Below are 25,348 nucleotides of genomic sequence, written 5' to 3' on the forward strand. Positions count from 1 at the left end.
TATTTTTCAAGAATTTGAGTATATAAAATATTTGTTTTATTTTTTTATACGTATATATAAACGAAACAAAAAATTCAAATGTAAAGTTATTAAAAAAAATATAATAATAATAAAAATAAAAAAAAAATCGAAACTTGTGTCGCATTAGAGAAAAAATGGAATCGAAATGCTACTTATAGTTTTTATCTATATATATTTCAGTGCAGATGATATTTTCTAGTAATCAAAGATATTATCAGAAACTCGGAAAATTTTCATATTTAAAAAAAAAGGGGGGAAAAAAATTAAATATCGAGTCTGAAGATATTTTTTCCAGATTACAAGAAACAAACTCTTTGTGATCTTTACTAAAATAATCTTCGAAAATTGAAAAAAAATCTATTTTTTAATCTTAAAAATTCTTTAAAATAAAATATACACAAAGCTCTCATTCTTTTTTTCGATTAAAAAAAAAGTATTAAATTTTAATGGCATTCAGTTTTTCTGCAATTCCACACAAAAGAAATTACTTTATTTCCCATTAGAATTTAAATGGAAAAAAAATTTGTGTAATTTTTAAATATAGAAAAAAGGAAATTTTTTTTTAATAAAACAAAACTTGACGTCTGTGTATGATGAACTATTAAAAAAATGAACCGTTTTGTTATATTGTAAACAATAACGAAATAAAGCTGTGTGGAAGTCATTTTTGTGAGAAAAAAAAGGTCTTGACTTTGTCTGAGTTTGATAATTTTTTTGAAATTAAAGTATTTTTATTATAATTATATTTTTTCTTAATTCGGAATTTAATTTTTCTTTTCTTTTTTCGACTTCAGTCCATTAAATCGGACAAAAATTTATTTTTCTTAGTAATTGAGACAAAATATTTATTTTAAAAAAAAAGTTGCTTTTATGAATAATAATCGAACAGAAAAATTGGAAATTTTTCAATTATTTTAAGTTAATGAAATTAACTTAAATTCTGAAATTATGGATTTTTTTTTTAATTAAAATTTTTAATTAAAATTTCGTATTTATTAATTAATGGTGTCTTTATATTTTTCATTAATTAATTTGTTAATTCAATTATTGATAAAAATAGTAATTTTTATTTCGTAATCTGTAAAAAAAACTGGTCTACTTTACATGAACATGTCATCGTAGCCGGGAGGAGGAAGATGATCGCTGTCGGGATCTCTTCGCGGTAGTCTTGGACGAAGAATGTCTGGCGGTCCAAATGGATCAAATCTTGCTCCAGGTGGTACGGCTCCGCTGAAAAAAATACGAACATTGTTTATAAGATTCAAAAAATTGAATAAATATTCAATAATTTTTATTGCGGTCCATTTGATTTTTTTTGCAGAATTAATTTTATTTAATTTAATAGAATTTATTCTTTCAATATTTTAATATTAGTTTCCATGATTTAATTAATTGTAAATTTTGTAATTTTTTTTCTATATTAAGATTTAAAATCTCTGCTTCTAAATATTCATCTAGCAAAAAGACCATGAAAGTAATTTTTAGTATTAAATTTATTTAATATAGAAATAATTTATTTAATTTTTAAAAACCTGGAAAAATTCCGTTTTTTAACCTGGAAAAGTCGGAATTTGAAAAGAGCAAAAGCGTGGCAACCCTGATATTAAAATCAGCAAGTTTTCAGTATTGAGAGTTTTAATATTTTCCAAATATTTATCTAGCAAATAATGGACCGTAAAAGTAATTTAATTTCAAATTATTACGGGGGCAATCTTCCAGGAACACCCAAGCCTCCTGGTGCTCTTGGAGGAATAGGTGGACGTGTACGTAAAGGATCGTAAAGCATTCCTCCACCAGTTCCTTGTCCAAGAGGATCTAAATCTCGTGCGCCAATATTTCTCAGACTTCCATCAGGCTCCCTTCAAACATAATTAAAAAGAACTTTAAAAATATTCATTTTTTAAAAGTTTTAATTAAGAAAAATATTTTCTAATGAAAGAATATTTTGATACCTGAAACGATACCGAGTTTGTAAATTTATAAAGAAAAAAATATTTCAATTTATATTAATAACAAAAATAATTAACAAAAGAAAATAATCATAAAGATTGAGAAGTTTTCTGTTTTAAAAAATTACTTTCAATATTTCTTCATAGGGAATTTGAGTCCTAATGAATTTGGGTTTTCATTTTTATTTCTGGAATATTCCAGGTGAAATCCAAAATCAAATTTTGAAGTTAATAATCGTCATGGATGTTGTAATTCATCTACAAACATCGTAATGTATATTAATCTTGGAAAGAAAAAATATTTTCGCATCGATATTACTTTGAGCATTTACAAATCTTCGTGAATCGTTATTTTTTAATTGCTATTGTTACTTAGATTTATTTATATTATTATTTACATTTATCTGAATAATAAAAAATTTTCGAGAAATGAAATGATTTTCTCTTGATAAAAAATTATAAAAAATGGAATTTTTTTTCTTAAATTGGCTCAAGCAAATCGATACGATATTTACCACGATGGTACAGAAGATGGAATCCAAGGTACCGGATTAGGACCAAAAGGGTATCCAATATTCCTTCCCTCTTCGTTTGTCGACTGATGAGAAGTTTGAGTAGAATTTTCACTTCTGTTTCTATAAATCGGAGTGAGAAGATCATTTTCGATAGTATTTAATGCTGTCTGATAAGTTGGCATCAAAATTTCCAAAGAGCCGTGAAGACTATTTACAGTTGTTTCGATTGGGAACTGAATGCTCGACGCTTCATTTCCTTCCACTCTCTGAAATTAAATCAATTTTTAAAGCAAAGCAATAAAAAAATGATAAATAAATGTAAATAAATATAAACAATAAATAATAAATAAAACAACGCGAATAATGGTTGCCACAAAAATTTAATTTTGTTTTCCCCTGATTTTCAGCCAAAATTTTGTCTTTTTCCCTGAACTTAAAGAATATTCTGATTCACTCTAAAAATTATTAGATACTCAAAAAATGACCTATTACATTTATTAATAAAAATTTTTGTAAAATTATTTTTATTCGAAAACATCAATAACTTCTTTTAATCATTATTATTTTTTCATAGAAATTAAGATTTTCAAAAACTTCAAATTCAACAACTTATAATAATTAAAATGATGTCCGAGTGATAAAATCATTATTTAAAAATTCTCAGAAAATTGATACTGTAATTTCATCAAAATTATTTTCCATCATTTCAATTCAATTATTATTTTCTAGAATTTTAAACTAAAATTCTTCTCTAAATCAATTATTTTTAATAATTCTAAAAAAAAGTTCTTTGAGAATTTTCAAATCAATTTTACAATTCAATTTTACAAAATATTAATTTAAAAATGTTTTTTTCAAAATTCAATTATTTTTAAAAATTTAAGCAATAATACTTTTAATATTCAACTAGCAAAAACTGATTGAAAATATCTGTTCGCAGTTTATATTTTTTTTTGTTTAATATTTTAATAATTTTATGTTTTAATATATATATAAATATATTTTTTCTATTAAAATAGCAATTCTTTAAAATGATTATTATTATTTTTAAGGGTATTTTAATTATTATTATGACGTTATAATGTTTTAAATAAATTTAAAAAATGGAAATGCTGGAAAGAATGAAAAATACATTTTTTTTAGAAATATAAAATTATTCAATTAACATCTTCTATCTTTATATCTTCTCTCTATATTAATATCTTCTTCTTCTATCTTCTTTGATTTAGTTGTAATTTACTTTTTTGTTTCCTATCTTCTTTAATAATTTTATGTTTCAATATTTTTAATTTTAGAGGCATTTCACGTCAGAAATATCACGATTTGCAAAGGGTATGCCGATTTTCGCAAAACTTCGTGGGATTATAGTTCTATATAAGAGACTTCTTTCCCCTAAATTTTTTCAAAAAAAATTCAAAATTGTTGAAGATACGCCATTTTGAATTTTAATATTAATTTTATAAAATTTTGAATATCTCGGAATATTGTTTATGGATTTTTATGAAATTTACACATTTTTCAGGTAAAAGTATGTACTTTAAAATGCAAATAAAGTTAATAAAAAAAAATTAATTTTTAAATAAAAAAATTAAAAAAAATTTTTTTAAACAATTTTTTGTTTATTTACTCCTCTCTGAGAAAAATGTTATTAACATATTTGGATTCCTTATGAATTCACCTTTAATTTCATAAAAAAAAATTGATGGAGACTCAACTGGTTCCGGAGATATTGAATTTTTTGTAAAAAAAAGCGTCGCCGCGCCATAGCACCATACTGCACAAGTCGCGTAGTACGTTACCGCAGTCGTGCATTGCTGCTGTAACTATGACTATTTTTTTACAAAAAATTCAATATCTCTGGAACCAGTTGAGTCTCCATCAATTTTTTTTTATGAAATTAAAGGTGAATTCATAAGGAATCCAAATATGTTAATAACATTTTTCTCAGAGAGGAGTAAATAAACAAAAAATTGTTTTAAAAAATTTTTTTTAATTTTTTATTTAAAAATTAATTTTTTTTTTATTAACTTTATTTGCATTTTAAAGTACATACTTTTACCTGAAAAATGTGTAAATTTCATAAAAATCCATAAACAATATTCCGAGATATTCAAAATTTTATAAAATTAATATTAAAATTCAAAATGGCGTATCTTCAACAATTTTGAATTTTTTTTGAAAAAATTTGGGGGAAAGAAGTCTCTTATATAGAACTATAATCCCACAAACTTTTGCGAAAATCGGCATACCCTTTGCAAATCGTGATATTTCTGACGTGAAATGCCTCTTTAATTAAAATTAATATATTGAATTTCATTTAAATTCTTGCAAAAAATTTGAGAATCATTGAATTTCTTCAAAAAATGTCATTATTTATGAAAATAATTCAATTTTCGCTAAAAATCATTAAATCAATTTTGGAAACCCTAATTAAATTTTTCTGAAGAATTATTTTTTATTTTTTGTTTAATAATTGTGTTTCTTTAATAATTTTAATTGGATATTTTTAAAGTAATTTAAATTTATGAACAATTTTTTTCAAGTTTTTAAAACTAATTTTTAAATTTGTAAATTTAGTTGAAACATCTATTGTTTACATTTATCCCTTGTTTACAATTACCCCAAATGGCCCTAATTGTAAATTGATTGTTTTGTTGATTTTTGAATTTTATTTCGGAATAATTCAATTTTTTATTATGTATTTTTCATGATTTGAAGACTTTATATAGTCTTTAAAAGACTTGATAGTATTTAAATAGTTGAAATGAAAGGCGGTGCCTAAAGTATTTTTTTTAAGTTCATTATTTTTTTTTCTTTTTAGAAAATCTATTTTCTATAATATTGTGTTAAAAAAAACGTTAACATTTTATATTTTATTTGAACAGAAGATAACGATAAGTTTAATTCTTGCAAAAGAAAGCACTTATAAGTTAATTCTACACACAAACACACACAGAAATACGTTTATTTTTTACGTAAGTGCCAATAAATTAATTTCAATTTTTTATTTAAAATGAAATAATTTAATTTTGAATTAATTGTATTTTTGATATTTGAATAATTAATTATTATTTTGAACAATTACATTTTTCAATGATTTCAAAATAATTAAATTTTTATTAAAAACAGAATAATTTATTTTTGAATTAATTAAAATTGTTTGATTTATTTTTGAATAATTAATAATTGACTTTTGAATTATTTAAAATTCAAATATTGTAAAAAATTAATAAAATATTTAAAAAAACAATTTATTTTTAACATAATAAAAAAAGTAATTTATTAAAATACTAAATTCAAATAGATTTTGAATTGCAATTATTTTTAAAAATAAATAAATTTTTTGTGTAAAATCATTTTTTTAAAATTAATTAAAATTTGAAACAATTGAATTTTTTTTTTTCATTTTTGAAAAATTAATTATTTCGAACAATTTTTTAAACATAAAAGAACCAGGAGCTATTATCACTCATAATAGCAATCAAAAAAAGCACACACTAAAGGGATCGCTCTTCCCAAAAAATTTAGACTCTAGATCCTGCACTGTATAAGTTAATAATTGAAGATTAATTAAATTTTTGAAAAATTAAATATTAAAAAATTAATTATTTTGAATAATTAATATTATTGAATAGTAATTTACGAAAACGACCAATGTAATAAAATTTAGAACGATATTTTTTATTGATTCAGGAAAATTGAATTTTTTAATTAAAATTAATAATCGTTGAAAATTGAAAATAATACAACTTTTATTGACAATTCGATATTTCAGTTTTTTTAGATTTTAAAAATGCATAAAATTTTCAATAATAATAATAAATCAAAATACAATAAATATTATCAATTATAATTATAAATAAAAAAAATAATAATAATAATAATAAGATATACGAATAAAATTTGTTTTTAAGTTATTTTGAGATTTTTATTTAACAAAATAAAATGAAATAATATAAATGATTTAATTAAGAAGAAAATTTTAATTAATAATTAGAATTTACCAATCTACAGTTTTTTTTCCACTGAAAACGGTAACCTCTCGCCTGATACCAGATATTTTTCCACGATTTTTCAAACACAATAATTCTTGTCACAATTTAACGTTTTTTAAAAACACCCGCACTACCGCATAACATAACATCGGAAATGTCAAAACATCACGAAAAATATAAACAAACAAAAAAATCATGATAATAATTCGCAAATGATAACTAACAACTAACTTCATACTGCGAACGGACAGAATGAAAAACCACAGACTTTAATAAAGTTAATTTTTATCTAAAACTCTAACTAAAATTCATTTTTAAATGAATTTTTATTAGAAAATTCTACGAGAATTCAATTTTTTAAATACAAAAATAAATAATTTATTGAATAATTGAATGTTTTTTAAAATTGAATTCTCATAAAGAATTTTAACAACAAATTTTTAAATAATTGAACTCTTTTGACGAATTTAATAAAATTTTTAAGAATAATTTTATTATTGATATGAGAATAATTAAATTATTGCGAAGAAATTTATAAAAAATTTGTAAAGAATTGAATTCCTGTAAAATTTTTATTATTTATAAAAATAATTAAATGTTTGCGTATAGAATCTTATTAATTTCTTTTTTAAATATTTAAATTATTTTGGAAAATTTTATTAAAACAGTAGATATTAAAAATCATTGAATTCAGGAAAATTTTTAAAAATAATTGAAAATAAATGAATTTTTGAGAAGAATTTTATTATTTATAAAGATAATTGAAATTTTGACGAGAATTTTATTACTTTTGAAAATAATTGAATGATTGCGAAGTAATTTATAAAAAATTTGTAAAGAATTGAATTCCTGTGAAATTTTTATTATTTATAAAAATAATTAAATGTTTGCGTAGAATGCTATTAAATTTTTTTTAAATATTTAAATTCTTTTGGAAAATTTTATCAAAATAGTAAATATTAAAAATCATTGAATTGAGGAAAATAATTGAAATCTTGCTAAGAATATAATTAAAATTTTTTAAAATAAATTAATTTTTCAGAAGAATTTTTTTATTTATAAAGATAATTGAAATTTTGACGAGAATTTTATTGCTTTCGAAAATAATTGAATTTCTATAATCATTTGTAACTTCTCCAAAATTCAATTTTTTTTTATGTTGTTTTAATTAAAATTCTCCTATAAATTCATTATTTTTTATAATTGATTAAATATATATTAAAAAATGTAACTAGTTTTTGAAAATAATTAAAATTTTGCCAAGAATTTTATTAAAATTTTTGAAAATAATTGGATTTTTGCAATTATTTGTAATTGCTTTAAATTCAATTTGTTTTAGTGTTTTTAACTAAAATTCTTCTATAAATCCATTGTTTTTAATAAAACTAGTTGAATATATATTAAAAAATTTAACTAATTTCAGAAGTATTTTAGTTTAAAAAATTTTTTTAATCTAAGTTTTTTTTATATTTTTAATAAAATTCAATTAAAATTTAAATTTTACAAAATTTTAAATCAAAATCTTTTAAAGTTCATCTACTTATGACAATTGTAAACGCAATTCTTTTAAAATTGAATTGATTTTGAAATATTGTGAAATTAATTATTAATTATTATTATTATTAATTATTAAATTAATTATTAAGTAAAATAAGATTTCAAGAATAAACACAATAACTTTAGTAAACAACAATTTTCCAGGATTTCGATAAAAATTACCTGACTTTTCCAGGTTTTTTCAAGGTTTATAAAATTCCCTAACATTTCCAGGTTTTCCAATATTTAAGTGAAACTATTCATTAAATAATTTATAAATAATAATTTTGATAGTTCTTCAAGAGTTAAGTTAAATTTAAAAAGAAATTATTGTCAGAAACAGAAAAAATTGAAGGTTTTGTATTAGAAACAATTCAACTTGTGGCAACCCGAGGAATATTCCTCTTTGTTTTTTAAAATTATTTCTAGTAAAGCGATTACCAATAAATTCAATAAGAAATCTGAGTCGGATTTCGTTCCAAGCAGAATGTAGAGTTTATCTTTGAAGACATATCGAAGTGTGTAATTTGGTTGTTGATTCCAACCTTCTGGCAATAATTCAGAACCTTTTTCTCCAGTCTCACGTGTTTTCTAAAAAATTAAATTAAAATTTACAATTTCGCAAGAATGTCGCCAAAAAAATAATTGCTAAAAAAATTATCAAATAATTTAACCCAGCAATTATTATCACCATTATCGTGCATATCAGTATTTTGTTTACAACAATTGATTAGAAAAAAAATCCCAAACATAAATTTGTCTTTTTGCATAAATATAATAATGCGCAAAAACAGAATACTGACACATTTATAGGTTATGATACTACAGAATTTAAATTTTCCATAAACAAAGTTATAAATTATAATACTTATCAAGTACGAAATTTCAATGATAATTACCGGCAATTAGCCGGTATTGCCTAATTTAAAAGAAGATTAATACTTACTGAGTCACCTAAGCCGATGCATCTGAAGCCATTTTTATTAAAATACCAGTGCACAAATAAAACAAGAACATCTTCTTTCTTTGACACTTGTGTATCGTACAGTTTGTTTAACAATTCGAAACCAAAAGTATTATTTAAATCGTCTGACATTTTCACTGTTTTTTAATTAATCTTTGTAAACTTTTTGACAACTCAAACTTGTGCCATTACCGGATTGTTCGTGTTACTTCGGTTTTTTGTAATCGGGAATGTTCGACTCTAAACTTCCGGTTTTTATTTAAATGTCAGTGTTGTGTTGTACTTTTAAAATTAATTCAATTTATTATTTCGCCGAAATGGAATTTAGAGTGGAAAATTTTGATGATATAATCAAAAATTGTTGGGTTCTTCAAGCCAAAGGTAAATTTTGTACTAAAGTTTAAAAATGAATGCATAAAACACCTGAGAATCGGGAAAAATTTGAAAATCTTAGATTCTAACCTCACTTTTTTCAGTATAAAATTTTTGAAGAAAAAAAACATACTTTTCTTTTTTAATTATTATAATAATAATTAGACTCAATTGATAAAAAACTATTTTGTTATTTTTATTATAAATTAATTACTTCATTCGAACAAAAAAACTACAAAATAATGTACATAATTATCAAAAACAATTCACGTATGTTCTACATCAAAAATAATTTTTAATCATTTGACATTTAATTTTTCATAAATAATTTCTTCTATTATCGCAAATAGAAGAATTGATGAAAAAAAACTACTTTTTATTTTTATTATAAATTAAATTATTTCATTTGAGGAAAAATTACAATCTTATGTACATAATTATCAAAAAATGGTTCGTACGTATAATTATAAAGAAAATAATTTGATAAATTATTTAATTTGTCATAAATTAAATAATTTTTTTTTAAAAATAATTCTTTTCTATTCTTGTAAAATATATTTAATTGTTGTTTCATTGTTTCTTTTAATTGCATTGAAAGAAATTATTGAATTATCAATTTTTTAATAATTCGTATCAGAATCTTCATCATCGGTTTCCTCGTCATAAGGCTTAAAATCATCATCACTGTCAACATCTTCTTCATCTTCAGAGGGAATAAATTTCCCAATGCCGACAATTTCATCCTCACTGTCAGATTTATCCTTTTCACTTTTATCCAGAGCATATCGCCTCCATGGAATTCTAAAAAATAATAAACTCTATTAGTCTTTTCAAAAAGTTTCGAAAGCTCAGTTAATATTCCCAAAAATTACTATTATAAAAAACGGAAAAGGCATATTTTTGAAGTTGTTTGCTTTTTTGTTTCTTAACTGTTTTTTAATAATTTTTATTTTTAAATATTTTCAATTTTAAAATGTGTATTGAAAATCATCGAATTGTTGCGAAGAATTTTATCCAAAAAATTTGATAATAATAGAATTTCTTTATTTTGAAAAGTAATTGAATTCACGGGAAGAATTATGTTAAATTTTTTAAAATTCTAATTAAATGCTTTTTAAAGAATTTATTTGAATTTTTTTTTAAATAATGGAGTTTCATTAATAATTTTAGTTAAAAATTTTGAAAATAATTGATTTTTATAAACGATTTCTTTCAAGTTTTTAAAATAATCGTGTTTGTTCAAAATTGAAATTAAACATTTAATTTTTGAATTTTATTAAAATTTTAGAAAGTAATTGAATTCTTTGAAAAATTTTATAACGAATTAGGAAAAAAATTGAATTTTTTCATGGATTTTTTTTTTTTGAAAATAATTGAATTTTTTTTGAAAAATATTATGTATTAAAAATTAAATTGTTTCATGAAATTTTATTAAAATTGTATTTAAAATAATTTAATTTTTGCAAAGAATTTTACTAATTATAAATATAATTGAATTTTTTGACAAATTTATTAAAATTTTATAAAAAAATGAATTTTTTTGAAAAATATTATTAAAATTTTTTCGTGAAATTGTCTTGAATATGATTGAATTTTTGCAAAGAATTTTACTATTTATAAATAAAAGTGTATTGTTTCGAAAGATTTATAAAAATTATAGAAAATTATTGAATTCTTTTGAAATATTTTATAACGAATTTAGAAAAAAATGTAAATTCTCTCATGAAATTTTATTAAAATTGTATTAAAAATAATTGAATTTTTTCGAAAAATTTATTAAAATTTCATAAAAAAATGGAACTTTTTCGAAAAATATTTAAAATTTTTTAAAAATTGAATTTTTTTGTGAAACTGTTATTTTGAATATATGTTAATTGAATTTTTGATAAGAATTGTACTATTTATAAATAAAATTGAATGGTTTCGAAGGATTTATAAAAATTTTAGAGAATTATTGGGTTCTTTGGAAATATTTTATAACGATTTAAAAAAAAAATTGAATTTTTCCAAAGACTTTATAACGATTTAAGAAAAACAATTGAATTCTTTCGTGAAATTTTCTTAAAATTATTTGAATTTTTCTAAAGATTTTACTATGTATTTAAAAAAATAATTGAATTGTTTCGAAGGATTTATTCAAATTTTAGAAAATAATTGTATATTAGTTCGTGAAATTTTATTAAAAGTTTGTTTAAAAATAATTGATTTTATAAAAAATTTTTACTATATTTACAAAAATAATTGAATTCTTACGAAGAACTTCGATTATGGATGAAAATAATTGAATTCTTGTGAAGAATTTTATTAAAATTTTTGAAATTAATAAACAATAAGAATAATTAATTAGAAAATTAGTTAATAATTAGATTTTTTTAAAGTTTAAATATGAAATTATTAAAAAATTCATATTTGAAAAAAAAAATTTTGTAGATTGCATAATAATAATAAATTGAATGTCACGTTCGTAACATTTACTAGTATTATATATTTTTTCTTTTTATATATAGAAAAAATATTTTGCAATTCATTACCTTTTCTTTTTATCATAGCAATCTTCTATAAATTTGTGTGAAACAATTTTTGCATGACCATTGAATTGCTGGTACTTCGGCGTATTTTTAAAGGCACAAATTAAATGGGTGCATAATTTATCCGTTGTATTTGGATCGACAATGTATTTCGCTCCCATTTTCAAAGCCTTCCTTCGGATTTCGTCTCTTTTTGGATTAACGTAACCACTCAAAGAAAAACTAATTCCTTGGAAAAGTTCTTCAAAATTCTTCTTAGGTCTCGTTGGCTTCACGACGACTTTCTTTGGAGTTGGTTTTCTCGTTTCATTCGAAACCAGATCTGGTGTGGGTAATTTTTTACAAACTTTACACAATTTATCCTTTGATTCTGTCTGACATTTGTTGCATTTCACTTTTTTGTTATTGCTTGACCCTTCATCGTCGGAATCATCAGAACTTAAGGATCGTTTTCTAACGATCTTTGGTTTCTCTTCTTTGGACGTCGACGCTGAAACAACAATATCACCAAAAGGAGTTCTCGCAATGGGTTTCGAATTAAAATCATCTTTCGTTTTTCCATTAATTGAATTCGAAGGCGTTGACGACTCATTCTTTTCCTTTGGCTTTCCAAAGACCTCGTCTGCTTTTCCAGCCTCCAATTTTTCCAATAATGGTTTCATCTTATGCTCACGTTCCGCCTCTTGTCGTTTTTGAAAATCATTCAAACCATTCTCTTTAATTTTATCCTTCAATTCATCCTTGTAGTTTGTCTGTTTATTCGTTCCCATTAATTTGAGATACTTTTCTTTAAATCTATCGACTGTCGTCTCCTTTTCATCGTTCGTGTCCTTCATTTTAAATCGACCAAAAATATCCAGACCCATGTCAACAATAACCTCGGTTCGTAAAATGAAGAATGATAGACCGAAGACTTCTCGTGGATTTGCCGATTGCATGCATGTGATTTTAACACGATCGAATTTTGTTTTTAAATTATCGGGATTGAGTTCTTTTTTGGTGAATATTTGAACTTGGTCCTTGAATTTCCCATTGGCCGCTTCATCGTGCGAGAGGAATTGATGATTTACTATTGGAATCCAATTATCAGGCTCGGCTGATGTTGAGGCATTTAGAACGACAATACACGAACGATAATTTCCAATTTCAACTCCTGTTATGCAGGAGGGCTCGGCAAGTTGAATGATAACTGTCGCCAATGATTCGCCTGGTTTTGCACATCTCCAACTGGAATTTGAACAATACTCCAAAAGATTTGTCGCCGGATATTGTGAATTCTCCGAAGAACAACTTATCACTTTTTCCAATTTGATAATCATTGTTTCTTTACAATTTCATTTGATAATTTAAAAAACTCTTTCTTGAAATGTCACTACGTTGTTTACTTTGTTTATAAACACATTCTTAAATTTGGATCAAATTTTGTTTGTTTCATAAAAAAATAACTAATTTGATAGAATAGATTTTATAAGTCACAATTTTCATCAATAATTATATTACAAATTGCGTTATTATTCGCAATAGAGGCAACAGATTATGGATTAATCGCGTACTAATTTTTTCCGTGACACATTTCTCCGTTTTCTAAGGTTATGTTTCGATGACGTTTTGATACCTATTCCCGCCTTTTTCTATTGCACATTTCATTGTCGATAAAATAGAAAACGTTTTCATAATCATTAGCGCTTATTTTCAAAAAATTGAAATATATGTTGTTTTAAATAAATTTTTATTTTTTCTAACGTTGTTGACAATTGTCTTACCATGATTATGGTTAACTTTTATCAATAAAAAATGTAAAAAGCAGGTATTTTACAATTTGTGGTACTTAAAAAATATTCTATTGTTTAATTTCTTTACGAACGACAAATTTTGTTGGATCATATTTATAGGTTTTAATTAGAGGTCCCCTGCCGGCATTTTGAAATTGCCTGATATCTGAACCAGCAGCAGATCGTTTTTGCCTGTTTCTCATCATACCCTGCCAAGCTGTAAAAATATTTATTTGTTATTCGATTTTCAATAAAATTAGAATTTTAATATTCTCTTAGCGATTTCTATTTTTAATGTGACAAAACTTTATTACAGGTTTGAAAAATAATTGAATTCCATCAAGAATTTTTATTGAAATTGTATTGAAAAAAATTAAATTCCTACAAAAAATTTTATTAATTGCAAAAAAAAAAATTAAATTCTTCCGAAGAATTTTATTCAAATTTTTGAGACCAATTCGTTTGTTGTAAAGAATTTCCTTGAATTTTTTTAAAATAATGGAGTTTTTAAAAATAATTTTAATTGAAAATTTTAAAAATAATTGAATTCTTTCAAAGAATTTTTATTGAAATTGTATTGAAAATAATTGAATTCCTCCGAAAAATTTTATTATTTGCAAAAATAATTAAATTCTTGCAAGGAATTTTATTCAAATTTTTGAGACCAATTCTTTTGTAATAAAGAATTTCTTTAACTTCTTTTTTAAATAATGCAGTTTATTAAAATTGAAAATTCCGAATGTAATTGAATTTTATTAAGAATTTCTGTCAAGTTCTTAAAATAGTTTCTTCGAGGAAATTTATTAAAATTGCACTTAAAATAATTAAATGAATTCGTTTCTAAAGAATTATATAAAATTTTTTTTAAATAATTAAATTATTAAAATTTTTAAAATCATTGAATTGACTTACCTTCCTTTATAGGAGTGAAAAGTGACGACCAACTCATATCGTCCATTGAAGTTTTAGCGTCTTGATGTTTTACAATAGGTGGAATATTACACAAAGCTCGTATTTTTGGAACTCTGACTAAAGCTTGAAAAAGAAATGTTATCCACGTTGTAGTTATGACATAAAATAATGAACCCTGTAAATAAAATTGAAATATATTGTTACTAATTACCTTTAAGAAACCATTTCTTACTAAATATAAAATAAATATAAATGTATAAAATAAAATTCTAAGTAAAATAAGAAATTGTAAATTATAAAAATTAGAAAGAATAACATTAGATTTTAATGTAAATTTAAAAAGTTTTGAAATTACTTTTTGTAAATGAAGAAGAGGAAAAAGTACACTTACTGCCTTAAGATAGAGCATGATAACAAGACCAATAACAGGAAAGATATATTTGATGTTCTGTACTTTTTGCATTTGTACACTGTTTGCTAGTGTTGGAGTTGGAGTCAAGTATAAATATAAACCAGTAGATAAACTAGTAATAATTGGCAATACGTAATAGGGATCGGTCACAGATAAATCGGTGAACCATGCGAAACCACCTTCTTTAAAACTTGGTAACGGAGCCGCTGCCATTTTGTTAATTGCCAAGAAAAACGAGGCAAAACAAACACCCTGTTAACAAAATATAATTACAAAATATAATCTATATTAATAATCGTTGTATTCCGGTAATCTGTTCGCAGTTTGAAGTTACTTGCTGTTTGCTTTTTTGTTTCCTCACTTGTTAAATAATTTTTCTTTTTTAATTTTTTCAATTTTAAAATTAATGTACTCAAAATCATTGAATTCTTGCAATGTATTTATAAAAAAAAATTTGAATATAATTGAATTCATGTCAAGAATTTTATCAATATTTTTTTCAACAATTAAATTCTTTTGAGAAAATGTAATTAAAATTGCATTGAAAATAATTTAACCCTTGGCAAGCTTTTATTAAAATTCTTTAAAATAATTAAATTGTTTTGAAGAATTTATTTCAATATTCTTGAAAACTATGAATTTTTTAAAAATAATTTTTACTGAAAATTTTAAAAATATTTGAATTTTATGAAGAATTAAATTATTTTCAATAATTGTAACAAAATTCTTTGCAAAAAGTCAATTTCTAAATAACAAAAATCTTCGTAAAAAAATTCAATTCTTTTTATATAAATAATAAAATTTTTATCAGGATATCAATTATTTTTAATACAATTTTAATTGATTTCTTGGAAAATTTCAATTATTTTTAAAAATCATGTAAAAATTCTCTAAGAAAATTCAATTATTTAAAAAAATAATTGAATTTTTCACAAGAATTCAATTATTTATAAAACTTTTAATAAAATTCAATTCAAAAATTTAATTATTTTCATAAATAATAAAATTCAATTCAAAAATTTAACTATTTTCATAAATAATAACATTTTTGCTAAAATTCAATTACTTTAAATACAATTTTCATAAAATTATTCTCAAAAATTTACTTATTTTTTTAAATTTTGCAAAAATTCAATTATTGGCAGAAATAATAAATTTTTTCGCAGGGATTCAATTATTTAAAAAAGTTTTAATAAAATTCTATGCAAGAATTCAACTATTTTCAGAAATAATTAAATTTTCGATGTACTGAAAATCATTGAATTCTTGTAAAGTATTTATAAAAAAATTTGAATATAACTAAACTCATTTCAAGAATTTTATCAACATTTTTTCAAATAATTGAATTCTTTCGAGATAATGTAATTAAAATTGTATTGAAAATAATTTAATTTTTGGAATAAGATTTTTATTAAAATTCTTTAAATTAATTAATTCAATTGTTTTGAAGAATTTATTTCAATATTCTTGAAAACTATGGATTTTTTAAAAATAATGTTTCCTGAAAATTTTGAAAATAATTGAATTTTATGAAGAATTTCTTTGAAAATTGAAATTTTAAAAATAATCGTGTTTATTATTAATTGTAATTAACAATTTTCATATTAAATTATATTAAAATTATTCATAGAAAATTAAATTCTTTTAAACAATTTTATTAGAGTTTTTGTAAATGGTAATTACATTTTTTTAAGAATTTCATTAAATTTTGTGAAAATAATGTAATTTTTAAAAATAATTATTTTAATTAAAAATCTTAAAAATAATTGAATTTTTATTAAACCTCTTGAAAATAATTGAATGTAAATAATATTTTTAAAAATAATTGTATTCTTTCGAGAAATTTTATTACAATTTTATTGGGAAATTATTGAATTCTTCCGAAACATTTTATTATTTATGATAATAATTGAATTCCTTTAAAGAATTTTATTATTCATGGAAATATTTTAATTCTTACAAAGAATTTTGAAAATTATTGAAAATATATGAAAATAATTGAATACCGCGTTTGACTCATACCTGTATAGCACTGTTTCTTCCCATTTTCACCGTCGTCAACATATTGTTTTTGGCGTAAAAATGCTCTTGTTTTTGCACATACATATTGGCTTTGAAATGAAAACAGTGATATTAATTTCACAATATGTAATTAAAATTCAAATAAAATTTGTTTCTATCTAAATTATATTTTACCTCTAAATTGATCATTTTCATCTGATGCCTCCTTCCTTTTTCTATCAAAATATGATAAATCTTTTTTATGCACCTCACGAAGTGCATGATGCCTTTGCATTGCCAAAAACACTGGTACTGTTATGCATCTTATAAAGACAGTTCCTAAAATAATTGTTAAAAAAAATTGATTAAATTAAATATTAATAAAGCAAAAATAGATGAATTATTTTCACATGAAATTTTGTAATAATAATTACCAATAATAATTGTTGTCCACCAAGGTAGACCGCATGACGTATGCATGAAGTTCACAGCATGTTGTATCCATCCAACTGGAGTATAATATGATCCTAATCCAAAACTTTCAAGAGGAGCTTCTCCAATTACTTCCGTTATTTCCAGTGGTATTGGGGCATCTGATTATAAAATTATAATTAAGCAAAATAAAATATCAGGGTTGCCACAAAAATTTAATTTTGTTTTTCCCTGATTTACAGACCAAATTTTAACTTTTTCCCTTATTCTAAAGAATATTCTAATTCACTTTAAAAATTATTCAAAAACATCAATAAATTCTTTTAATTATTATTTTTCCATAAGAATTAAGATTTTCAAAAATTTTAAATTCAACAACTTATAAGAATATTTATAATAAAACATAAAGACATCGATCACTCCAAATCTTCGACTCGGAGTGATCAATATCTCCGTGTTTTCATTATTTCAATTCAATTATTATTTTCTAGAATTTTTAACTAAAATTCTTCTTTAAATCAATTTTTATTAGAAAATTCTACAAGAATTCAATTATTTAAATACAATAATAAATAATTTTTTGAATAATTGAATGTTTCTTAAAATTTAATTCTCATTATTTTCAAAAATTTTAACATAATAAAATTCTTTGTAGAAATTAAATTATTTTTATAAATAATAAAAATCTTCTGAAGAATTAAATTATTTTCATTACAATTTCAATAAAATTTTACGAGAGAATTAAATTATTTATAAAAATTATTAAAATAACGAAAGAATTCAATTAATTTTTAAAACTTTAATAAATTTCATAGAAACGGTTCAATTAAGCTAAAAAATGTAAGAAATTTTTCGCAAAGATTCAATTATTTTTAAAAATAATAAAACTTTTATCAAGAATTCAATTAATTTTTAAAGATCTAATAAAATTCTTAGGAACAATTCAATTATTTTCAAAATTTGTAATAAAATTCGTCGCAATAATTTAATTATTTTAATAAATAAGGAATTTCTTACTAAGAATTCATTTATTTTCAATAAATTTTTAATAATATTTGACGAAATGATTCAATTATTTATAAAAATTATTACAATAATGAAAGAATTCAATTATTTTCAAAAATTTAAATAAAATTCTTCACAAAATTTCAATTGTTTTTAATTATTAATAAAATTTTCCAAAAGAATTCAATTATATACAAATTTTTTTTAATTTCTTAGTAATAATTCAATTATTTTCATAAATAATAAAAAAACATTGCAGAATTTTAATTTTTTTTTAATTCAAGTTTAATCGAATTCCTTAAAAAATGCAATTATTCTTGAAAATTGTATTAAAATGCGTCAAAAGAATTCAACTATTTAAAAATTTGTTGATAAAATTCTTTATGAGAAATCTATTTTAAGAAACTATTCAATTATTATTTAATTAATTGAATTCTCTTGACTAATTTTAATACAATTTTTAAGAATAATTCAATTTATCGAAAAATTCGATTAAAATTGTATTAAAAATAATTGAAATTCTGCGATGAGTTTTAGTATTTATGAAAATACAGTCAACTCTCGATAAGACAAACTCGAAGGGAGACCGAAAAAACTTTGAGTTATCGAAAAGTTTGAGTTATCAAATGTTAATAATGCTTATAAGGAATGAACGGGACCCAAGAATTACTTTGACTTACCGAAAAATGTGAGTTATCTCGCTTTGTCTTATCGAGAGTTGACTGTAATTGAATTCCTGTGAATTGTCTAAAATTTTAACTGAAATTAATTTTTAAATCAATTTTTATTAGAAAATCCTACGAGAATTCAATTATTTAAATACATAAATAAATAATTTATTGAATAATTGAATGTTTCTCCAAATTGAATTCTGATAAAGAATTTTATCAACAAATATTTTTAAATAATTGAATTCTCTTGTCGAATTTTAATAAATTTTTAAGAATATTTACATTGTAGATTAAGAGTATTTACATTATAAAAAATTTGTGAATAATTGAATTCCTGTGGCATTTTTATTATTTATAAAGATAATTGAAATATTTACGAGAAATTTTTAAAATTTTTTAACGTAATTGAATTTTTGCAAGGAATTTTGTTAAATTAAATTAAAAATTATGAAATTGAATTTTTATACAGAATTTTCATCAACAAATTCTTAAATAATTGAATTGTTGCGAAGAATTTTATTACTTTTGAATATAATTGAATTTCTGCGAGAAAAATTTTATTATTTATAAAGATAATTGAAGTTTTGACGAGAATTTAAAAAATTTTTTGAAAATAATTGAATTTCTGCGAATAATTTTATTACTTTTGTAAATAATTGAATTTCTTCAAAATTAAAAATTTTTTTTGTGCTTTTAACTAAAATTCTTTTATAAATACTTTATTTTTAGTAATTAATTATATATATATATATTAAAAAATGTAGTGATGTTTTTTTAATTTACCTGGAATTAGAGGTAATTCTGCTTGGACAGGTAATTCCGCAATAGGCGTTTGATTCGTACTTGCAAATCTTACAGAACTTGTATTATTAATTAAAGAGGACGAGAAACATCCTAAATAATTTGTTTTACTAGCAAGATTTTTTGTTCTTAGAAAAACATGCAGAGCCCTATTTTGTGAATATGTCTGAAAAATAAAATCATATTACTTGATGATGAAGTAAATATTACTTGATTTAAGAATTGATTAATACTTAATTAAAGTAACAAAAATACTTAGGTATTTAGTAACATTATTTAATAAAATACTTTAGTAGGTATCATAATGACATAATCTCATATTTAAATAAAAATAAATAACTTGATAAATATTAAACAATTAAATTAATTAAACAATAACTAAACAATAATAAAGTGACAATATAACCTCAAAAGTTAATATTCACCTGTGTTATTAGTCCCGATTTTGAAATTAGCCGAGAATACGTGCTTGGCTTAAGACGTGAAAACATTTTCACTATATACAAAATAATAACAACTTTATTAAAAACAATAAATAATTATTGAAAAACACTCATAATAAACTTCTGCCTCTTTTGCCGGATTGCGTGATGACTAACATAACCTAACCTTTTTCTTACATATGTTATAAGAGTATTTATAATTAAACGAATTAAATTAATAGTAGACTAAAAATTAACGCACTGTTAATTAATAAATAAATTCAAAATTAATATAAATAAGAAAAATATTTATATATAGAAATTCTAATTTTAGGAATTTAATTAGACTTTAGAATACAGTGCCATCTGGTAGAGAATTTTCCCTGAACTGATATACACTGTCGGTAAAAAAAATTCAATTCCTAAACCGTTTGTATTTGTAATTTGTATATCATGGTTTATAAACAATCGGGTAAAAATTGAACTTTTCTATTAAAAAGCCACATTTTCTGGTGTATCTAATTTTACGATTTCGTCGAAAATTGTTAAATTGATTAGAATCAATTTAATTTTAATTGAATATAAGTGATTAGTCAGGAAGAAGGTAATTTTTCGAAAAATTTTGAGGTTAAGTACAAACAAGAATATTTATAATAAATTTTTAAAAACACCATAATTTTATCAATTTATATAGATTTCTACCAGCATGGAGTCACGTACAGAATTCAAATTAAAAAATGCTCCAAACGATGCAATTTCAGCTGTAGAATTTGGTCCAAATTCTACACAATTTCTTCTTGTTTCCTCATGGGACAGTACTGTTCGATTGTATGATATTCATGCAAATTCCCTGAGAGTTAAATATAATCACGATTTACCGGTTCTGGATGTTGCATTTCAGGTAATTTTTATTTTTTCTCATTTTATTTATAGCTTTTCTTGTTTTATTTATATTTTTTCTTATTTTATCTTTTTAATAACATTTTGCCGATTGTAAACTTATTTTGTTTATTACTTTATATTCTTAGGATGCGGTACATGCTTATAGTGGCGGATTGGGAAACACTTTAAAAATGTACGATATAAATACAAATACAGGTAATTTCGTGTTTTTTTTAATACATTATTAATTCAGGGTGGCCACAAGTTTCAGTTTATCAATTTCCCTGACAATTTAAAAAAATGAAAGTTTACGGAAAATGAGTAAAATTTAAATTTTAATAATTTCTAAAAATTACAATTATAACACTTTTTGAATTCAATTATTTTCTATAATATTTATCTAACCAAAGACTCAATTTTTTATAATAATTGTAACTGTCCATGTTTTTTTCTTAAGTTATTAGGGTATAATATTTTCAAAAAATTATAATAAAGAAATTTTTACAATTAATTTTTTAAAAATATTTTAAAATAATTTTTGAAAAATAAATTTATAAAAATTAATTAATTATATACAATTAAAAAATTTCCAAACAATTGAAATTTGGTAATATCTTTTAAAAATAATTGAATTTTTAAAAAATATAAATAAAAATAAACAAATTTTTGACGAATTTGCTTGAAGTCCGTAAAAGTCAGTTTTTTTTAAAAAAGGTCCGTAAACTACGTAATTGGTTTGAGAAAAGACGAAAAGTTTGTAAATTGTAATATATAATATGGAGAATTTTAGAAAAATTATAAATGATTGCAGAAATTCAATTATTTTCAAAAGTAATAAAATTCTTTGTAGAAATTCAATTATTTTTAAGAATTTAAAAAAAGTCTCGTCAAAATTTCAATTATCTTTAGAAATAATTAAATTCTCCTCCAAAATTCAATTGTTTACAAATTTTATATAAATTTCTTCGCAAATCATTAAATTATTTTCATACATAATAAAATTTTTACAGGGATTCAATTATTTTCCTAAATAATAAAAATCATTGCATGATTTCAATTATTTTTAATACAATTTTAATTGAATTCCTCGGAAAAATGTAATTACTCTTACAAATTTTATTGAAATTCGTCAAAAGAATTCAATTATTAAAAAATTTGTTGATAGAATTCTTTATGAAAATTCAATTTTAAGAAACATGCAGTTATTCAATAAAATATTTTTTTTTGTAAATAAGAAATTGAATTCTAGTAGACTTTTCTAATAAAAATTAATTTTAAAATGGATTTCAGTTAAAATATTAGATTATAATTGAATATTAAAAGCTTTAGAGCTTGAATTTTTAGATATAATTAAATTTTGAAAACATTTCAAATTAAAATCTTTGAAAATCTGAATTTTTCATATTTTGAACCTGACTTTACTGACATGTGGCCACCCTGTAATTATTCTTTTCGTTAGAAATGATCTTTAATGTAATGAAATTTCACAGAATCCGTAATGGGAGCACACGAGAAACCAATTAGAAAAGTGGAGTACTGTGCAGCGGTGAACGCAATATTAACCGGTGGTTGGGATGCTGCGGTGAAACTTTGGGATCCAAGAAGTCCCACATGTGTGGGAAGTTATCTTCAACCTGATGTAGTTCTTGCTTTATCGGTTTGCGGTGATAAATTTGTTGTCGGCACAGCTAAACGAAAAGTTTGCATTTGGGATTTGAGGAATATGGCCGGTATGTTTCAACGTCGCGAAAGCAGTTTGAAATATCAAACGAGGTGCATCAAGGGATTCCCCAATGAACAGGTAAAGAAAATAAAACATTAATATATAAATAATCAATGTTCCGCGTGAAACAAGGTATTTAATTTTTATTATTATTATTACCTATGCAAATTACAAAATGTTTTATTTTCAAATATTAACTTTAATTTTTGAATAATTTCAGATTTACAATTTAAAAAATTCACTTACATAATTAATTATTATTTATTATTTTCAAAAATTTCAATAAAATTCTTAGCAAGAATTCAATTACATATTTTCATAAATATAATATAATTCTTCGTAAGAATTCAATTATTTTTATAAATTTAGTAAAATTCTTCACATAAATTTAATTATTTTCAATACAATTTTAATAGAAACTCCCGAAAGGATTCAATTATTTCTAAAATTTTTTCGAAAGAATTCAATTATTTTCTGAAATTTTAATAAAATTCTTCGAAACAATTCAATTTTTTTTGTAAAAAGTAAAATTCTTCTCAGGATTGAACTATTTTTAATTTTAATCCTAAAATTTTTCGAAAGGAAACAAAAAAACAAGTAACAACTAACTCCAAACTGCGAACATATTACCGGAATACAGCGATTATTAATATAGAAAATTGAAGATTAAATCAATCAAAATTGAATTTTAAATTAAATTATAAACAAAAATTTGAAATAAAATTCAAATTAATTTTCTGGGATTTAATTTGTCAAAAAATTGTTTTTTTTACCTTAAATTAATTTTATGTTTTACTAAAAGTAAAAATAGTTATTCTTACCCTAAACTTTATTTTTTTTCAGGGCTACGTTCTGAGTAGCATAGAAGGCCGAGTTGCAGTCGAATATTTAGATACAACACCAGAGGCACAAAAGAAGAAATACGCCTTTAAATGCCACAGGATAAAGGAGAATAACGTTGAAAATATTTATCCGGTCAACGCAATTAGTTTTCATTCCGTTTATAATACATTTGCAACTGGTGGTTCCGATGGATACGTGAATATTTGGGACGGTTTTAACAAAAAACGTTTATGTCAATTCCATAGATATAACGCAGGTGTAGCTGCTCTTAGTTTCAGTCAAGACGGAACAGTTCTTGCAATTGGCGTCTCGTATTTAAATGAATCAGAAATTCCACCGGGCGGTTTGGATGAACAAGAAATTTATATAAGATACGTCAACGATCAGGAAACAAAGCCTAAGTAAGAATGGCTACCCACAAATTTAATACACAAAATAGCATTCATTTTTTTCCCTACAAATCAAAAGAAAAATTGTGCGAAAATTCGAATCCAATTTATTTATTCATTTTTTTTCTCGGAGAAATTTTACTTTTTCTACAAATTTATAATTTTTCTTTTGTAAATTTAATTGAATCTGCGTTATAGATCGCCTGGAATGTAAAAAAAGGTTCTTTTTCGACCTTTTTTGGACCATCAGAGTTTATTCGTATCTCAGAACGACAATGGTATAAACATACCAATATTTTTCTGTATTTTGTGGAATCGTCCATTACTTTTTCCTCTCACTTTCAGTGAAACATTTTTTTTTTTAATTAAAAATGAATTTTTTATACAAAAGAAAATAAAACTCTTTCACTCTTAAGCGAATCAAATGAAAAATAAAGTTTATTTATTAAAAAGCAATTTATTTTTAAATTTAATAAACTTTCATATATAATTTGTATTTTAAATTTCTAATAAATTTATTTAAGTCTTCAATTCACTTCTTTCCAATTCTCACTAAATTTATCTAAAAAAAAACAAAAGAAATTAACTTTTATAAAACGCAGTACATTTTTTAAAAACCCATTTTCAAATTGTAAACATAAAGTGATTTGTATAATTGTCTATTAAAATTAATTTGTACAAAGGGATAAGCTAACGATATAAAAATATTGCAACATTCGATGGAGAAAGATAACAAACATATTTCATTTATAGAAAAATTATATCCATTCACCAACATTAGTCATAATGAAATTGTGCAATAGCAACATATTGTCAGTTAAAAGTCTCAATTTAAGTAGTAATTGATTGAAAATGCCCACCGTAAGAAATTAATCACCCAAATTTTTAAATTCTATTACAGGCATTAAAAACGAAATCCAATAAAAATTATTTTTCTTACAATATTTTCTTAATAACTAGGTATTTTACCCTTAACATTACAAAAAACATGAATTTAGTTAAATCATTAAATTATTTGATATCTGAAAAATTATTTTCAATTTTTCAAAATTATATTTTAAAAATTAGTTCTTCCCCCACAAAAATTATTTGAATTTGAATAATATTTATTAATTTCTTTCAGTGTACCGCGGAAAAGATTATATTCTCAATAAAAATTGTTGATAATAATATTAATAATGACAATAAAATCTAACACATAAT

General features: G+C 22.2%; 4 protein-coding genes across 4 annotated transcripts; 1 reads left to right on the forward strand and 3 right to left on the reverse strand.

The window, feature by feature from the left end:
* Nucleotides 1–1,065: 1,065 nt before the first annotated feature.
* LOC122503825 (proteasome inhibitor PI31 subunit) lies at nt 1,066–9,205 on the reverse strand. Its single transcript, XM_043614543.1, has 5 exons — nt 8,963–9,205; nt 8,458–8,607; nt 2,486–2,751; nt 1,725–1,880; nt 1,066–1,251 (listed from the first exon to the last, which is right to left on the reverse strand). Exons 1-5 carry the CDS (start codon nt 9,110–9,112, stop codon nt 1,122–1,124), a joined length of 852 nt encoding a protein of 283 aa, XP_043470478.1. The 5' UTR covers nt 9,113–9,205; the 3' UTR covers nt 1,066–1,121.
* Nucleotides 9,206–9,523: 318 nt separating this feature from the next.
* LOC122503719 (DNA repair protein XRCC1) lies at nt 9,524–13,462 on the reverse strand. Its single transcript, XM_043614381.1, has 2 exons — nt 11,884–13,462; nt 9,524–10,153 (listed from the first exon to the last, which is right to left on the reverse strand). The coding sequence occupies exons 1-2, from the start codon at nt 13,197–13,199 to the stop codon at nt 9,973–9,975; spliced, it is 1,497 nt and encodes a 498-aa protein (XP_043470316.1). The 5' UTR covers nt 13,200–13,462; the 3' UTR covers nt 9,524–9,972.
* Nucleotides 13,463–13,592: 130 nt separating this feature from the next.
* LOC122503720 (mitochondrial inner membrane protein OXA1L-like) lies at nt 13,593–20,646 on the reverse strand. The gene is made up of 8 exons (XM_043614382.1): nt 20,312–20,646; nt 19,869–20,052; nt 17,412–17,570; nt 17,173–17,316; nt 16,999–17,087; nt 14,956–15,228; nt 14,565–14,739; nt 13,593–13,869 (listed from the first exon to the last, which is right to left on the reverse strand). Exons 1-8 carry the CDS (start codon nt 20,375–20,377, stop codon nt 13,721–13,723), a joined length of 1,239 nt encoding a protein of 412 aa, XP_043470317.1. The 5' UTR covers nt 20,378–20,646; the 3' UTR covers nt 13,593–13,720.
* Nucleotides 20,647–20,743: 97 nt separating this feature from the next.
* LOC122503721 (mitotic checkpoint protein BUB3) lies at nt 20,744–24,601 on the forward strand. Its single transcript, XM_043614383.1, has 5 exons — nt 20,744–20,912; nt 21,003–21,209; nt 21,337–21,406; nt 22,681–22,991; nt 23,757–24,601. Exons 2-5 carry the CDS (start codon nt 21,015–21,017, stop codon nt 24,159–24,161), a joined length of 981 nt encoding a protein of 326 aa, XP_043470318.1. The 5' UTR covers nt 20,744–20,912; nt 21,003–21,014; the 3' UTR covers nt 24,162–24,601.
* Nucleotides 24,602–25,348: the final 747 nt, after the last annotated feature.

Source organism: Leptopilina heterotoma, unplaced genomic scaffold (assembly GCF_015476425.1).
Source record: "Leptopilina heterotoma isolate Lh14 unplaced genomic scaffold, ASM1547642v1 Lhet_27, whole genome shotgun sequence".
Taxonomy (NCBI): Eukaryota; Metazoa; Arthropoda; class Insecta; order Hymenoptera; family Figitidae; genus Leptopilina; species Leptopilina heterotoma.

Bases quoted from the DNA above. Each gene is read 5' to 3' on its own strand.
- LOC122503825 (XM_043614543.1), bottom strand. From the start codon at position 9,112: ATGTCAGACGATTTAAATAATACTTTTGGTTTCGAATTGTTAAACAAA. The intron at 1,881-2,485 runs GTAAATATCGTA...TTATGTTTGAAG, and splicing joins CCATCTTCTGTACCATCGTG to GGAGCCTGATGGAAGTCTGA. The intron at 1,252-1,724 runs GTAATAATTTGA...TATTTTTTTCAG, and splicing joins GTTCCTGGAAGATTGCCCCC to CGGAGCCGTACCACCTGGAG.
- LOC122503719 (XM_043614381.1), bottom strand. From the start codon at position 13,199: ATGATTATCAAATTGGAAAAAGTGATAAGTTGTTCTTCGGAGAATTCA. The intron at 10,154-11,883 runs GTAATGAATTGC...ATTATTTTTTAG, and splicing joins TGCTATGATAAAAAGAAAAG to AATTCCATGGAGGCGATATG.
- LOC122503720 (XM_043614382.1), bottom strand. From the start codon at position 20,377: ATGTTTTCACGTCTTAAGCCAAGCACGTATTCTCGGCTAATTTCAAAA. The intron at 17,317-17,411 runs GTAATTATTATT...CAATTATTTTAG, and splicing joins GTGGACAACAATTATTATTG to GAACTGTCTTTATAAGATGC. The intron at 15,229-16,998 runs GTATGAGTCAAA...TTTTGTTAACAG, and splicing joins GAAGAAACAGTGCTATACAG to GGTGTTTGTTTTGCCTCGTT.
- LOC122503721 (XM_043614383.1), top strand. From the start codon at position 21,015: ATGGAGTCACGTACAGAATTCAAATTAAAAAATGCTCCAAACGATGCA. The intron at 21,210-21,336 runs GTAATTTTTATT...TTATATTCTTAG, and splicing joins TTCTGGATGTTGCATTTCAG to GATGCGGTACATGCTTATAG. The intron at 22,992-23,756 runs GTAAAGAAAATA...ATTTTTTTTCAG, and splicing joins AGGGATTCCCCAATGAACAG to GGCTACGTTCTGAGTAGCAT.